The sequence below is a fragment of the Aquarana catesbeiana genome, linkage group LG03 (genome assembly GCF_042186555.1).
Source record: "Aquarana catesbeiana isolate 2022-GZ linkage group LG03, ASM4218655v1, whole genome shotgun sequence".
In the NCBI taxonomy this organism is placed as follows: Eukaryota; Metazoa; Chordata; class Amphibia; order Anura; family Ranidae; genus Aquarana; species Aquarana catesbeiana.
Window position 1 is genome coordinate 717,531,536 of NC_133326.1, and position 17,916 is coordinate 717,549,451.

Below are 17,916 nucleotides of genomic sequence, written 5' to 3' on the forward strand. Positions count from 1 at the left end.
TGGCATTATGGACAGGGCACTCTAAGGCTGAGCAGCAGGAGGAAGAGGAGGACTTCCTTTCCTCTCAAGACCCACTTTATGCAGCCACCATTCTTTCTATGCCACAGAACACGCAGGAGGAATGGGAGGAGGAGGAGGAAGAGGAGGAAAAGGATTCTGGCAGCCCTGGAGGCATTGAAGCAGAGCAAGACATATGTCAACCCTGAACAGATGGTTTTCCATCCCCAGAACCCTTGGGAGTAATAAGTGGCTGGGAGGAGGCAGTTCCAGATACTGTATTCCTCAGTGACCCAGAGGAGTCTGCTTCTCATGCCTTTGCAAACTTATGGTGCATGGGCCCCCTCGGTCTTCAAAGCCTGTGAAAAGGACCCGAGAATAGGTGTCATCAAGGAGAAGGATCACTATTGGTTGTCAACCCTCACTGACCACAGTTACAAGGGGAAAGTCTTGGAACTCATCCCATCCCCACAGAGGGAGCAGAAGATGAAATCTCTTGAGGACACCTTAAAGAGGAGTTTATGTAACTCCTTTCTATGGTAGGTTACAGTCTGGTGGAAAATGTAGTTTTGAGGCTTCTGTTGGTCAAGAGAGGAGCAGTGGGGAAGGGGGCAGTCTCAGTGATGCCTTTCAAATTTTTTTTAGTCCTCGGCGCCCAGGACTGTAATCTTCCACTTCCCATCGGCAGTGTCTTCATCGTATAGTGGGAGATTATAGTAGGGGCGAAAGTAGGGGTGAAAGTAGGGGCGAAAACAGATATGGAGCACTTTCCAGTTGACGATCCACTGGTTACTGGATCATGTGAATAGACCACTGGCCAGAACTTGCCCAGTATGCATCCAGCATGCTTTCCGAATGGGCATTCGGTGCTGCTGGGGGATTTGTGACAGGTAAGAGAGCGCATCTGTCCACAGACTTGTGGACTGGCTGACATTTATCAAAATGAATCAGTCTTGGATTAGCAGTAGCTATCAAGCCTCTGATGCCGATGTCGCTGATTAAGTGCTTTCTGCATCTTGAATCTCTGAAAGTCTGTCTAGGCTGCCTAGCTTTGTGGGTGGGGATTTTATCTGAAATAAAAAAAAAATGGGTGTAGATTTCATTGGCACAATTAACACCCAAGGACCAATTTTTCCGTACCTGTTTGACAGGTGCATATCATTACAATCTTTGACAGCAAGGCCAATTCTTGCTTTCATCAAGAGTACCTCTATAGATTAATGGTGTGATGGAACCCTCAACACCCACAGACCAATTTTTCTACACCTGTTACTTCTATCCAAAGTCTGCAAAAGAAACACCAGAATTTATCCCAAAAAAATCTTGTTCCCAGTTCACTACATTGTGGCCTCATTATTCAAACTGGCTCCCCAAGCCATGCCTATAAAATAAAGAAAGCTTGAATGGTTAATGTCATTTTTTGGCTTTAGAAATGTTATTATTGCTGCAGCAGGTTCTATACATGGGAACAGGGTATAGTATGGATAGATCACAGGACTTCATCTCTGGGGTTTAATAAAAACACAGTAGCAGTTTATATGGGACTTTTTAGGTGCAACATACAACTAATCCAATTTTTTTTTGTTAAAACAACAATTTGTATTTAACAGAAGACTAAACAAATTACTTCCTCATGAAAACATGTACAAGTATCACCCTGATGTCATCCTTATGTTAGTAGTGGCATTTGCGTGGATCCCAACATGTTTCACCCAAAAACTGGGCTTCCTCAGGGGATGCTATCCGCTTAGGATCAGAGCCTTCCTGGAAAATTTGTATGCCGGAGCCACGAGGACACACACACATGCCACAGTGAACTAGCCTCATATGTGAGCACCACACGCTGTGGAATCTTTGCCCTTGTGTCATCTGTCTTACAAATTTTACTCTCTTGGTCCTTATCTGCCTCCTGTGGCCACCTGCAGCCCTATGTTGGTTTTGGCATCCTAGTAACATCTGAATCATCAGTACTTATAGATTCAATTGATATCACTTTAATTCCAGGAAGGCTCTGACCCTAAGCGGATAGCCATCCCTGAGGAAGCCAAGTTTCTGGCCGAAACATATTGGAATCCACGCAAATGCTGCTACTAACATAAGGATGACATCATATGGGTCATAATTGTGTTTTTATGAGGAAGTAATATTTTTTAGTCTTCTGTGGAATAAAAATTGTTGCTTTAACAAAAATAAATTTTTGGATTAGTTGTATGTTGTACCTAAAAAGTCCAATATAAACTGCTACTGTGTTTTCTACACATGGTACAGATGTACCACATTACAGGCAGGCTAGGGGGACCCCCCACACACTATATTTAACCGATTGCCGCCCGCCAGCCATCATATCATGGCCAGGCTGCGCGGCTCTTGTTCTGGGCGGGCGTCATATGACGTCCGTCCATTTAAACATTGAATGCGCATGCGCGCATCCCTGTTCCTTCGGTGGCGGCGTGTCACAGAGACACCACTCGCCACCGAGGGGGGTGAACAGCCATTGGGCATGGCTGTTTACCACGTGATTGGCCATGATGAAGTCACAGCCGATCACAGATGGTACCGCCCCACTTTGCATGGTGCATGCGCGCGATCGCTAAATGTAAACATAGAGCGGTAATGAGATGTTACCGGGTTCTCCTCACACACGATTGTGTGTGAGGAGATTGCGGTAACATCTCTTTACCGCTTACAGCGTACAACAACACACACTGATTGCCCCCCAATAAAGAGGACCTATCATCACCCATCAAAGCACCTGTCACAGTTCATCTGAGTACCTGTCACAGTCCATATGAGTACCTGTCACAGTCCATCTGAGTACCCAAGTACCTGTTACAGTGTATCTGAGTACCTGTCACAGTCCATCTGAGTACCCGAGTACCTGTCACAGTCCATCTGAGTACCCAAGTACCTGAGTACCTGTCACAGTCCATATGAGTACCTGAGTACCTGTCACAGTCCATATGAGTACTGAGTACCTGTGACCGGCCTTCAGAGTACTCAAATACCAGTCACCCGCCCATCAGAGTACCCGAGTACCTATCTGTAGCCCATCAGAGTACACGAATACCTGTCACCAGCCCATCAGAGTACCTGAGTACCGAGTGGGTAATTCCACTGTCCAGGTGCTCGAGGACCTTCAAAAGTGTGATAGGTAGGAATAAAATGAGATGTGTAATTTATGCTTCTAGAACGCCTGAAGGTACTACTTCAATGTTGGGCCTCTGTATTGTGGCCAGGTTGTGTAAAAGTCTAACAGATGTGGTATCGCCATACTCAGGAAGAGTAGTAGTAACCTGATAATATGACAATTTTGTAAAAAAAAAAAATCTTCATTTTGCAAAAAAATTTACAACTTAAAAAAACTCACCATGCTACTTAATACCTTGGAATGTCTACTTTCTAAAAAGGTGTTATTTGGGGGGTAATTGTGCTTTCCTGACTTGTTAGTGTCTCAAGAAATGAGATACACCTAAAGTATGGAAGGCCAGATGTGATCAATTTTCAGCGATTGGCACCATAGTTTGTAGACTATAACTTTCACAAAGACCAAATAATATACACTAATTTGGGTTATTTTTACCACAGATATGTAGCAGTATAAATTTTGGCCAAAATTTATGAAGAAAAATTACTACCGGTAATTAGCAAAATTTTATGACATTTTATCTCATTTTAATGGTTTCACTTTAAGCATCAGTAAATCACTGCACATTTAAAATTGTCTTACCACAGACATGATTTGGAATTTGAAATGGGTTGACATTGAAGAAAGCTGAACATAAGAAAATTTATTTTAGTTTTGAAGTCAGGATTGGGATTGAAGTTGAATTTGACCTGAATCCGAATCTCATCGATCTCAGTTCTCTGTCATTGCATAACATCTCCTATTATTGTTTTTATCTCACCCAGTTCAGAACATCACCGATGAACTGTCACGTCTGAGGAAAACTGGTAGGTGGATAATGAGCTTGTATTGCTGTCTGAACACTTCTATTAATTATTTCTCGGTTTATACAGAAGGTTTTTGTAGAAGGTTAAGTTCAGTTGTTGGACCTTAAAGTGGTTGTAAACCCTTACAGACCACTTTGACCTACAGGTAAGCCTAGATTAAGGCTTACCTGTAGGTCCAAGAAATATCTCCTAAACCTACACTGTTTAGGAGATATTTGCAAAAAGACAGGCACCACTGTCTAAGGCGCATACGCCATAGACAGCAGCGCGCAAGCACACTGAGCATGCTGCTGCTAACGGCTAACGATATGCCGTTAGTGGCGGCTCCTGTGCGCATGCGTAGGAGTGATGTCATCGCGGCTCCGGCCAATCACAGTGGCGGAGCCACGATACCCGGAAAGAAGATGGACGCTCCGTAGCAGAGGGGACATTGTTGATATCGCAGGCTCCTGTGTCAAGTAAGTTACACATAATGGGCTACTATGCAATACATAGTAGCCCATTATGCTTTACCTTTGCAGGGAAACAAAGAGGAAGTAAACCCATCGGGGTTTACTTCCTCTTTAAGTCCACCCTATAGCAGTTTTACTGCTAAAGGGCGGCACCTCTGCGCCAGATCACGTATATACAGTGGGTAAGAAAACAATCACCCCCCTTTAAAATAATCACAGTTTGTTACTTTGCATCCTGAAATGAAGACCAGTAAATTTTTTGATTTATCCAGCTGTATTTACTCTGTGCAACTTATAACATACAAGTAAAAGATATAACGCCAACATGTCAGCAAACAATAAAAAAACATTCAAAAACAGAATCACTGAGTTGGAAAAAGGATCACCCCCTTGTGCCAGTATTTTGTTGAACCACCTTTTGCTTACAGCCTTTAGTCTGTTGGGATGTGTCTCTTCTAACTTTGCTCATCTATACGTTGCAATATTTGCTCGCTCTTCTTTGCAGAACTGCCCAGGTTCAGTTAAATTTGATGACTTTTTGTGGACTGCAGTCTTCAAGTCATTCCACAGCTTTTTAATGGGGTTTAAGTCTGGGCTCTGACTAAGCCATGCAAGGACATTCACCTCCAACCACTCTGTGCTGATTTCTGCTGTGTGCTTTGGGTCATTGTCATGTTGAAAGGAAAACCTTTTACCCATTGACAACTTTCTGGCAGAGGGCAGCAGATTTTCCTCAAGAATTTGACAGTATTTTGCTCCATCCATTTTTTCTTCTATCCTGACAAGTCCCTGCTGCAGAGAAAAACCCTCATAACAGGATATTACCACCTCCATGCTTTACTATAGGAATGGTGTCATTTGGATGGTGGGTAGTGTTGGGCGAACGGTTTTGGCCTAGCATAAGTTCAGCCAGAACACTGGCTGTTCGCCCATCTCCCGAATTGGCAGGGCGTTCGACCATTGTCGTACACCCCACAATGCGCTGTGCGCCGCACTGTTCATTTAAAGCCCCGATTGGCTGAAGCAATGAAGGCTTTGCCAAATCAGGGCACAGAATACTGTCAGAGCCATGATTAGAAAAAGTCATAATGACTTAGGCCAATTATGACACATTGCTCATAGAACCACCCCACACTATAAATTCCTTCCCAGAGGAGCCATTTGCAGTGTGATATTGGCATGGGGAGAGATAAAACAGGGCTCTATTCAGTGCTACTAGCGAGTTGATGTGCTATAGTGATTCTATTGTCAGTGTAGAGTATCAGTGTAGTGTGACTATAGTGATAGTGCAGTGTCAGTGTAGTGCATCTGTGCAGTTTTACTGCAGTATATTGCAGTGTGTCAGGCCAGTTTTACTGCACTATATTGAAGTGTGTAAGTGCAGTTTTACTGCAATATATTGTAGTGCATCAGTGCACTTTTACTGCAGTATATTAAAGTGACATTTCTGTCAGCGGCAGCCCTCAAGTTAAAGTGCACCAAACACCACTTTCCATTCATTAAAGTGCATCCAATTACATGTTTCCCCGTCTCTATTACATTTTGGTATCAAGTCAAGCCACCCCCCCACCCCCATCATGTCTGGAAAGCCAATAAGGAGAGGCAGATGTTCCTATACCACTGTGAGGGGGCCATCAGCGTATGTTTCCACAGGCAAAGGTAGACGTGGTCCGTCGTCAAGCAGAGCACCATTTTCTCTGTTTAGTGATGTTGCCTGTGCCATCAAGCCTACTAAATCATCATCTCCTCCTCATCCTCTGTCACCCAAGCAGAGACTAGTGCGCAGTTCATCGCAGCTGCCAGAGCGGCTTATTCTGCCTCCTTGTCCACAGTTATTCCTACCATAGCCCCAGCATCAGGCATGGAGGAGTCAGCTACGCTAATTGAACATAGCGTCAAGAAGAGTAGAGCAGCCACCCTATTCAATCAGATTGTGGAGCTGTGTTCTCCCACAGATCAGCTGTCTGGGCCATTTTTAGCACATGTGCAGCCAATCGCACTGTTGCAATTTGCAAACTTTTCCTCAAGCTGATCAAGCGTGGCAAAAACACCAGTCATTTGGGAACCACATGCTTGACAAGGCATTTAACCTCCCACCACTCAGCCAGTTAGCAAGAGCACCTGAAAGCCACACAAAAGGGATGCAATTTTTCTCCTCCTCACTCCTCACCTTTCAGGCTTACCCCCAGCTATATCTCATAGCCCCTCAGCAGACTCCACTGACAGGGATGAAGGTATAGCAAAGGGTGTCACAGGTCCTTGCAGCACCTCTGCCAGCAGCACACCACCAGCTGTAGAGTATTGCAGGCAAATTTCTCTGCCCCAGCTGCTGCATCAAAAAAAAATACAGTCACTGCCACCCACATGCCCAGCATCTAAATTCCAGCTTGTCCATGCTGCTGGCTGTACAACTCCTGCCTTTCCATCTGTTGGATTCTGCCCCCTTCGTGAATTTGCAGAATGTGCTGTACCACAATGGCAGGTTACCAGTCGTTATTTCTTTGCACGTAAGGTCATTCCAGCTCTGTACCACCACATGGAAGGCAATGTTGTGGCATCGTTGGGCAAGCCAGTCAGCAGCATGGTCCAAGTTACTGCTGACACGTGGTGCAGCAAGCATGGCCAGTGGATGATATATTTCATTCAAAGCACACTGGGTAACTCTGCTTGCAACTACGAAGGATGCAGGACAGGGATCAGTGCTGGAGCTTGTTTTGCTGCCACGTCTCCATACAGCTGGTGGTGATGATGTGAGATTTGTCAGCTCCACCCCCTCATCCTCCTCCTCCATGCCCTCCTCTGCTGAATTGTCCTATGAACCACCAGTACCCCCTAAGCGTTCAAGGGGCTATTCAATGAATGAGAGAAAGAGCTGGGTTCACACCGCTCAGAGCCACCTCTTGGGATCTGATGAACTTTTGGAGGAGTCCGGGTGCCTGCCTGGTACGCAGCCAGAGAAATCCAGATAAAACAAAGGAGAATGGTGGCACATCCGGAAGTAAAATCAAAAATGTATTGAAGATCCATAAAATCAAAGAACATGACATACATCAATCCAATAAGATACTCAGTGGAAGCGTTTCACACAAACGTGCTTACTCATAGTAAGCACTTTTGTGTGAAACACATTCACTGAGCACCTTATTGGATTGATGTACGTCATGTTCTTTGACTTTATGGATCTTCAATACATTTTTCTTATTTTACTTCTGGATGTGCCGCCATTCTCCTTTGTTTTATCTATTCAATGAATAAGTCAGGCTAAAAGATGCCATGCAGTGCTTCAGCTGGTGTGTCTAGGATTCTTTCAGCTCTACAGGTGCAGGCCCAGAGGTGGTTCATGCCACACAGGCTTGAGTCAGGAATGGTGGTGTGTGATAATGGCACAAACCTCCTGTCTGCCCTTTAAAAGGGAAAGTTGACACATGTGCCATGCCCCTGGCACATATCCTCAATTGTGTGGTGCAACATTTCTTAAACACGTACCCAGGGTTGCAAGATCTTCTAAAGCAGGCCAGCAGAGTCTGTAGCGATTTCAGGCGGTCATACACAGACAGTGTTCGGTTGGCAGAAATTCAGCAAGATTCCACCTGCCTGTAAACTGCCTGATTTGTGACGTGCCCACCAGATGGAACTCTGGCAACTGGGAACTTTGGCAAAGCTGCAGCAGCTGCACATGCAGCAGAGGACCATCAACGAGTACCTGTGTATGGCACAACAGGCTTAGGGTGGCTCAGCTTCTTTTCCCCATGCCAATGGCTGCTGATAAAGAATACATGCACTGTCACCATTTGAGTAGGCGACAAGGATGGTGAGCCGTGACAATGCATGCATCAGTGACACAATCCCTGTTGTGTTCCTGCTGGAGCAGACTCTGCATGGCATTATGAACAGGGCACTCAAAGCACAGTAGCGGGAGGAAGAGGAGGACTTCCTTTCCTCCCAAGGCCCGCTTTATGCAAACACCATTCTTGCGAAGCCACAAAACACACACGAGGCGAGGGAGGAAGAGGAGGATTCTGGCAGTTTTGGAGGCATTGAAGCAGAGGCAGACATGCTTAGTTTTGGATAGATTTGTTATGTTACTAATTTTGTTTCGCTGTAGAATTCGTTTAGTTTGGTTTAGGAATCCGTTTAGTTTTGTTTTGTTTTCGTTAAATTTAATTTCTTGTTCATTAAATTTTTTTTCATTTATTGATTTTCTAACAAATTCCAACTTTTTGAAACTATTAGAATTTGGATTAGTCGAAAAACGATCGACCGATCCGAATTCTGTGTGAAGAAATAGCTGGTTGTTAAGCAGTGGGACGGTGAGCTGGTAACTTGCGTCCTTAACAACCATGAGTCATCTGTCAACGGGCTTCCCCACTGGCAAATGAGTGTAAAGAAAACAATGCCGGCATTGCCCGGCAATAGACAAATGTTTTAAAAAATGGGGTTGAGTCCCCCCAGTCCATACCAGGCCCTTTGGGTCTGGTGTAGATTTTAAGGGTAACCCCATTTCAAAATTTAACAAAAACGGCGTGGGGTACCCCATGAAATCCATACCGGATCCTTATCCGAGCATGCAGCCTGGCAGGTCAAGAAAGGGAAAGGGCCAAATGAGCGCCAACCCCTCTCCTGAACCATACCAGGCCACATTACAAAGGGGTGGTGCCATTTTTTTAAACATTTTTCTATTGCCGGGCAATGCCTGCAATGTTTTCTTTATACTCATCTGTCAGTAGGGAAGCCCACTGACAGATGATGACTCATGGCTCACTTCTCGGCCAGCTACTTAACAACCAGCTATTTCTTCACACAGAATTTGGATTCGATTCTAATTGTTCTGAAAAGTTGGAATTCGTTTGAAAACGAAGGGCTAAACAAAGCAAATTTAAAGTATTTCAACTAAATTCATAACTTCATTATTTCGGTACTATTTCATTCTGAGATTCGGATACATCTGAATCTCCAAATAACCAAAAATGTATCCGAATTTGTATTCAGACCGAAACAAATTGCACATGACTACCTAGAACCCTTGGGAGTAGTACATGGCTGGGAAGAGACCACGAGGACTCCTTCTCATGCCTCCGCAAACTTGTGGTGTTTGGGCTCCCTTATTCTTCAAAGCCTGCGAAAGAAGAAGGGTCATTATTGGTTGACAACCCTCCTTGACCACCATTACAAGGGAAAAGTCTCAGAACTTATCCCGTCCCCACAGAGGGAGCAGAGGATGATATATCTTGAGGACACCTTAAAGAGGAGTTTATGTAATGCCTTTCCCAACTCTGGTAGGCTACAGCCTCTTGGAAAAGCTAGTTTTGAGACTTTTGTTGGTCAAAGGAGGAGCGGTGTAGAAGGGGGCCACCTCAGTGATGCATTTCAAAATTTTTTTAGTCCTTGGCGCCCAGGGCTGTCAGCTTCCACATCCCATTTGATATGAAAAGAAAAAAAACAAACTCCGCGCCAAATGAAATTAAAAGTGAAAAAATTGAAAATGGTTACATAATGAGCTGCTCCCCAAGTTGAGCAAAAAAATTGGTCAATAATATGTAAGTAGGTAGGGCGTGCTAGTGATTAATAATGAAAAAACAAAAACGAGTGACACGGCTAAGTATCAAAAAAAAACTTATCACACACATAAAAACATGAATGGCGAAAAATAAAATAAAAATTATATCACACAATAAAAAACGTGATAATAATAAAGTCCCAATAGTTGAATGAACACAATAAGACAGTGGAGCGAAAAAATCTTTCAAGATAGATTGATTCCTCAATGTAGATAAATGGAAAAACCTTCACCAAGAGTTAAAGTGCACCTTGCAGTGGTAGATAGATATCTGCTTACCAGATACCAATGACTCCTTTAGTTAAAAATAGAGTCATTAGCGCTTGTGCAGGATTCTGCCTGCTCACATGGGACGGCTGGATGCTGGATGGTAATAGGCAAAGGACCCTTCTTGCCTCGGTACTCAGACATGGGATATATGAATGACAATAGAATATTCCATAGTGTAAAACGGTTTCAATTTATTTGTTGATATTAAGAAATATATCAGAAAATTAAATATTAAAAAACATTTTGCAGGGCAACACCAATGACCCCTACACACACAGTGGTTTAAAAAACAATTCTGTATTCAACCCCAAAAAGGGCTCTAACCACCATATAGAAGTCTTTAGGACTATGGTACAAGATGAGGTTCGCCAAATAGAAGTAACTAAATACCAGAATAATCAATCAATTTGGGAGAGAATTAAATTATTGGAAGATAACAGACAGATAGTGGTGAGACTGGCTGACAACGGGGTGCACTTTAACTCTCGGTGAAGGTTTTTCCATTTATCTACATTGAGGAATCAATCTATCCTGGAAGATTTTTTCGCTCCACTGTCTTATTGTGTTCATTCAACTATTGGGACTTTATTATTATCACGTTTTTTTTTTTTTGTTTTTGTTTTGTTTTTTCATTATTAATCACTAGCGCCCCCTACCTGCTTCCACATCCCATTGGCAGCATCTGCGTCATATGGTGGGAGATTATCCAGGGATGAAAACAGACATGGAGAGCTTTCCAGTTGACAATCCACTTGGTCACTGGTCATGAGAATAGACCACTGGCCAGAACTTGCCTAGTATCTAATTGAACTGCCCTGCATCCAGCATGCTTTCTGAATGGGCATTCAGTGCTGCCGGAGGTTTTGTGACAAATAAAAGTGTGTGTCCATTGACCGGCTGACATTAATCAAAAGGAACCATTCCTGGATTAGCAGCAACTATAAAACCCCTGATGCCGATGTTGCCGATTAAAGAGGAGTTCCACCCAGGGGGGCCGTCAAAAAAAAAAAAAATTAAAAGTCAGCAGCTACAAATACTGCAGCTGCTGACTTTTAATTGGACACTTACCTGTCCCAGGGTCCAGCGATGCGGGGATCGAAGCCCCGCTCGTCGGCGCCGGAATTTCAACTGTGGGCGCCGGGCTGTGGCTTCACTGCGCGCCGTGATTGGCCGCTCAATCACCTGGGACCTGTAATAGGTCCCAGATGATTGACAGGAGGGAGGGAGCAGAGCTGAGCCCTTCCTGTGCCGAGGGGGAAGTGATGTCACCAGCCCAGGCAAAGGAACAGGCAGACTACGAGGGACCACCTAGCAACAGGCATTTAGAGGTAAGTGAAAAAAAAAAAAAATATCCAAATGTTTTTTTGGGTTTTTTTTTAGAATTTTTCCAGGTATTTTTGTTTTTTGGGTGGAACCCCACTTTAAGTATTGTTGGGATGTGGAATCTCTGCAAGACTGTCTAGGCTGACTAGCTTTGTGGATGTTGATTTTATCTGGAAGAAATGTTTTGGTAAAGGTATTATGGGCACAATTAACACCCAAGGACCAATTTTTATGCAACTGTTCGACAGGTGCATATAATTTAAATTTTTTACTGCAAGGACAATTCTTGCTTTCATCAAGAGTACCTCTAAAGGGTTAAGGTGTGAAGGCACCACCAACACCCAAAGACCAATTTTTCCACACCTTTTACTTCTATCCAAAGTCTGCAAAAGTACACCAGAGTTTATCCAATCTATCTCTAATCATGTTCCGAGAGCACTAAATTGTGCCCTCATCATACAGACTGGCTCCCCAAGCCATTGTTTACAAAATAAAGAAGACTTGCAGGGAAAATCAATTTAACCGGTTCAATACAGGGCATTTTCACCCCCTTCCTTCCCAGACCAATTTTTAGTTTTCAGCGCTGTTGCACTTTAAACGACAATTGCGCGGTCGTGCGACGTTGTACCCAAACAAAATTGACGTCCTTTTTTCCCCCACAAATAGAGCTTTCTTTTGGTGGTATTTGATCACTTCTGCGGTTTTTATTTTTTGCGCTATAAACAAAAGAAGAGCGACAATTTTGAAAAAAACACAATATTTTTTACTTTTTGCTATAATAAATATCCCCATTTTAAAAAAAAAAACAAATGTTTTCCTCAGTTTCGGCCGATACGTATTCTTCTACATATTTTTGGTAAAAAAAATCGCAATAGGCGTATATTGATTGGTTTGCGCAAAAGTTATAGCGTCTATAAAATACGGGAAAGATTTATGGCATTTTAAAAAAAAAAATATTTATTTATTTTTTTTTACTAGTAATAGCGGCGTTCGCAATTTTTTTTTTCATGACTGCGACATTATGGCGGACACATCGAACACTTTTGGTAATAAAGAAGTATGGGGAAAATTGGCGCTGCCCTATGAAATTTGTGTTAGTTGAGGATCTAAAAATTAAATTAAATAAATAAGTGATTATATTAGTGACTACAATTGTGTATATGAGAGAGTGTATGGGTGTGTAGTGACTGTCCCTCTATATATGCACCAAAAATAATTAATGTAAAATCCTAATATATTTTGTATCATGTAGGTAAATGTAATTGCTCCACTACCGGTGAGGTGCTAAATTTACATAATAAAAAAATAAAATAAGATAAAATAGAAAATATTATATAGTATGTTTGTACAAAGGGTCCGTGAAACTACCCACTGGTTAAATGCTCGTGCTAACCATGTGTGGTTATCAATTAGCTCCACTAGATATAGTGATTAAAGTGCACTGAGTGTAAAGTGAACAAAAGTGCAACAACCTATAAGTTGTTATAAATTACCTCAAATTCCATATATATACACACTATAAAAAATACAATTTAAAAATACAAATATATATGCAGGAATCAAAGCAAATAATATATATAAAAAAGGCACCAAGTGTAAATACACCATCTGTAGACCAGTCCCTGTAATTGGCAAATACTGGGATGAAATGTCTAGTATATAGAGATCAGGATCAGTTGACTTGCATTCAGGAATACTCAAAGGGTAATGTAAGGTGACTTCCGTGCAGATAAAAAATGGAAGCTGGTGACTCCAAGTGCTCCCCCCCGGTGCTCCCCCACTCACCAGAATCCGTCACCCCCGAGGGGGTATTAGGCAGAGGAGTGGGTGTCTTTGGGTAGCTCTCTCAGGTGTCCCTCTTAGGCTCCACTCACCATAGGTGTCTTCTGCTTAGACTGTTACTGTGGGTCCCTTATGCTGGTCCAAATCCGGATACCTTCACTATTATCCACCTCCGTGCTGTAAAGTCCTCCTCACACACAGAGAAATAAACAGGGGGCTTGCATGGTGATTTACATGATTAGGGGCGGTCTGATGGAGCCGGGAGGACTATTTCTTTGTGTGAAGCGTGAGGCGTCGACACCGTCTTTGACAACGTCTGATGACGAAACGCGTAAGGCGGAGTCACGCTCACACGTCATACCCGGAAGAGCCGGCTGGTACGCACGCTGGGACACAGGATTCTGTTTACTTCCTGATCTCATACTCAGCCATTAGCCGCGACTGCTTAAGGTTGATACGTTTTATTGTATAACTAACCTTTAATAAACCGGACATACTTCACCATGCAAGCCCCCTGTTTATTTCTCTGTGTGTGAGGAGGACTTTGAGTATTCCTGAATGCAAGTCAACTGATCCTGATCTCTATATACTAGACATTTCATCCCAGTATTTGCCAATTACAGGGACTGGTCTACAGATGGTGTATTTACACTTGGTGCCTTTTTTATATATATTATTTGCTTTGATTCCTGCATATATATTTGTATTTTTAAATTGTATTTTTTATAGTGTGTATATATATGGAATTTGAGGTAATTTATAACAACTTATAGGTTGTTGCACTTTTGTTCACTTTACACTCAGTGCACTTTAATCACTATATCTAGTGGAGCTAATTGATAACCACACATGGTTAGCACGAGCATTTAACCAGTGGGTAGTTTCACGGACCCTTTGTACAAACATACTATATAATATTTTCTATTTTATCTTATTTTATTTTTTTATTATGTAAATTTAGCACCTCACCGGTAGTGGAGCAATTACATTTACCTACATGATACAAAATATATTCACTTAGTAGGATTTTACATTAATTATTTTTGGTGCATATATAGAGGGACAGTCACTACACACCCATACACTCTCTCATATACACAATTGTAGTCACTAATATAATCACTTATTTATTTAATTTAATTTTTAGATCCTCAACTAACACAAATTTCATAGGGCAGCGCCAATTTTCCCCATACTTCTTTATTACCATTTTCAATTGATTCCTCATTAGGAATCAATTTAGGGGTGGCTGCAGCCCTTTTTAATAGTTATTTTCCTAAGCGCGGACTTTTCAATTAATTAAACATCGAACACTTTTGACACATTTTTGGGACCATTCACATTTATACAGCGATCAATGCTATAAAATTGCATTGATTACTGTGTAAATGTGACAGGCAGTGAAGGGGTTAACCACTAGGGGGCGGGGAGGGGTTAAATGTTTCCTAGGGAATGATTCTAACTGTAGGGGGAGGGGACGCACAAGGGGAGGAGACCGATCTGTGTTCCTCCGTTCTGGGAACACAGATCGGTCTCCTCTGAGCTGACAGGACGTGGATCTGTGTGTGTTTACACACACAGATCCACGGTCCGGCCCGGTTAACGGGCAATCGCGGCCGCCGGGCACACGCACCAGGTCCCGAGCAACGCGGCTGGCGCGCGCCCCCTAGGCGGCCGGGAACCCGAGGCCGTCATATGACGTCCACCCAGGATGGGAGATCCCATCTGTGGATGTCATATGTCTATAGGCGGGTAGGGAAGTGGTTAAATGTCTTTTTTTTTCTTTATAAATTTAATTTTTGTTGCAGCAGGTTCTATACACGGTACAGATGCGCCACTAAGGCAGACTAAGGGGACCCCCCAGGCACTATATTTAACCGGTTCTCGACCGGCGCACGGCCATGTACGTCGGCAGAAAGGCACGGCTGGGCAAATGGGCGTACCTGTATGTCCATTTGAATTCCCCGCTGTGCCATTGCGTGCGCGCACGCGCCGGGAACTCCGTGAGCCGGGTCGCGGGTCCCGCGGACTCGATCGCCGCGGGGATACTCGCGATCGCCTCACGGAGAGGACGAATGGGGAGATGCCATTGTAAACAGCATCTCCCCGTTCTGCCTAGTGACAAGTGTCACTCGATCTCTGCTCCCTGTCATCGGAGCAGAGATCAGTGACGTCACCTACACAGCCCATCCCCCTACAGTTAGTAATCACTCCCTAGGACACACTTAACCCCTCCCCGCCCCCTAGTGGTTAACCCCTTCACTGCCAGTGTCATTTACACAGTAATCAGTGCATTTTTAATGGTCCCAAAAATGTGTCAAAAATGTCTGACATGTCCGCCATAACGTCGCAGTCACAATAAAAATCGCTGATCGCCGCCATTACTAGTAAAAAAAAATTATTAATAAAAATGCCATAAAACTATCCCCTATTTAGTAAACGCTATAACGTTTGCGCAAACCAATTAATAAATGCTTATTGCGATTTTTTTTACCAAAAATATGTAGAAGAATACGTATCGGCCCAAACTGAGGAAAAATTTTTTTTTTTATATATTTTTGGGGGATATTTATTATAGCAAAATGTAAAAAATAATGTGTTTTTTTCAAAATTGTCGCTCTTATTTTGTTTATAGCGCAAAAAATAAAAATCGCAGAGGTGATCAAATACCACCAAAAGAAAGCTCTATTTATGGGAAAAAAAGGACGTCAATTTTGTTTGGGAGCCACGTCGCACAACCGCGCAATTGTCAGTTAAAGCGACGCAGTGCCGAATCGCAAAAAACACTCTGGTCAGGAAGGGGGTAAAATCTTCCAGGGCTGAAGCGGTTAATTAATTTTTCATTTTTAATGTTCAACTTTAAAATCGCCGCTCCTTTAAAAATGATCTTTGTTAAAGAAAAAATGTGCATTGATACATGTCCCCCCAGGGCAGTACCCAGACCCCCATACCCTTTGTATGCTCAATACCTTGCATATAAGCTTTCAAAATGGGAACTTTGATTTTTCCAATCCGGGTCCCATAGACTTCAATGGGTTTCGTTGTTTGACTCCGAACTTTTGTGATGTTTGAAAGTTTTGGCACAAACTGAACTGGGGGGTGTTCATCCCATCTCTATTCAGTTTATGGAACTGTGAACATAAGAGGTACACAGTGGTATGTAGCTCACCACACTGCCATGTGTAGTGTCCTCAACCCTACGGAATGGCACTTGTGAGCCAGATCTTCTCATCTAACATCAGTACCCGATCTTACAGATGGACACAAATTCCCACAGACACTCTCCAAAATCCAATGGAAAGCCTTCCCAGAAGAGTAGAGGTTACCTCCATGTGGTCATGGTTTGGCAAAATGGGTTGTTCAGCAAACTCGTATACAATCACCGGCCACTTTATTAGGGACACCTTGCTAGTTCCGGTTTGGACTCCCTTTTCCTTTCAGAACTGCCTTAATTCTACATGACTAGGGTTGAGCTGTTTGGTTCGCAGCAGAACATGCGAACAGGCAAAAAATTTGTGCAAACACTTTTAAAGTCTATGGGACACGAACGTGAAAAATCAAAAGTGCTAATTTTAAAGGCTTATATGCAAGTTATTGCCATAAAAAGTGTTTGGGGACCTGGGTCCTGCCCCAGGGGACATGGATCAATGCAAAAAAATGTTTTAAAAACGGCTGTTTTTTCAGGAGCAGTGATTTTAATAATGCTTAAAGTGAAACCATAAAAATGAAATATTCCTTTAAATATCATGCTTGAGGGGTGTCTATAGTATGCCTGTAAAGTGGTGCAATTTTCCCGTGTTTATAACGGTACCACAGCAAAATGACATTTCTAAAGGAAAAAATGTCATTTAAAATTGCTCGCGCCTGTATTGTCTGATCCCGGCAATATAGATAAAAATCATTGAAAAAAATGGCATGGGCCCCCCTCCAGTCCATTACCAGGCCCTTTGGGCCTGGTATGAATATTAAGGGGAACCCCGTGCCAAAAATTAAAAAAAAATGGTGTGGGGGTACTCCCCAAAATCCATACCAGGCCCTTCAGGTTTTGGTCCATGATAGCATGATAGCATCAGTTGCTGCAGATTTGTCGGCTGCACATCTGCGCATCCTGAACTGGTGATACAAGGCAGGATGGATCCATCCTTTAATGTTGTTTATGCCAAATTCTGACCCCACCATCTGAATGTCGCAGCTGAAATCTTGACTTATGAGACCAGGCAACGTTTTTGCAATCTTCTATTGTCCAATTTTGGTGAGCCTGTGCAAATTTTAGCCTCAGTTTCCTGTTCTTAGCTGACAGGAGTGGCACCCGGAGTGGTCTTCTGCTGCTGTAGCCCATCTGCTTCAAGGTTCAATGTATTGTGCATTAGGAGATGGTATTTTGCACACCTTGATTGTAATGAGTGGTTATTTGAGTTATTGCTGCCTTTCTATCATGTCCAACTGGTCTGCCTATTCTCCTCTGACCTCTGACATCAACAAGGCATTTTCCTCCACCCAATTTCCGCTCACTGGATATTTTCTCTTTTTGGGACAATTCTCTGTAAATCCGAGAGATGGTTAGGTGTGAAAATCCCAGTAGAT

At 42.9% G+C, this 17,916-nt stretch overlaps 1 protein-coding gene across 1 annotated transcript in view; it reads left to right on the forward strand.

Annotated features, from left to right (window-relative positions):
- LOC141133704 (uncharacterized) overlaps window positions 1-17,916 on the forward strand; it is a 182,855-nt gene that overhangs the window by 101,186 nt on the left and 63,753 nt on the right. Inside the window, exon 8 of the mRNA XM_073623201.1 lies at window positions 3,907-3,948. Within this exon, the coding sequence (XP_073479302.1) occupies window positions 3,907-3,948 (42 nt within the window). The remainder of the gene's footprint in view (window positions 1-3,906; window positions 3,949-17,916) is intronic.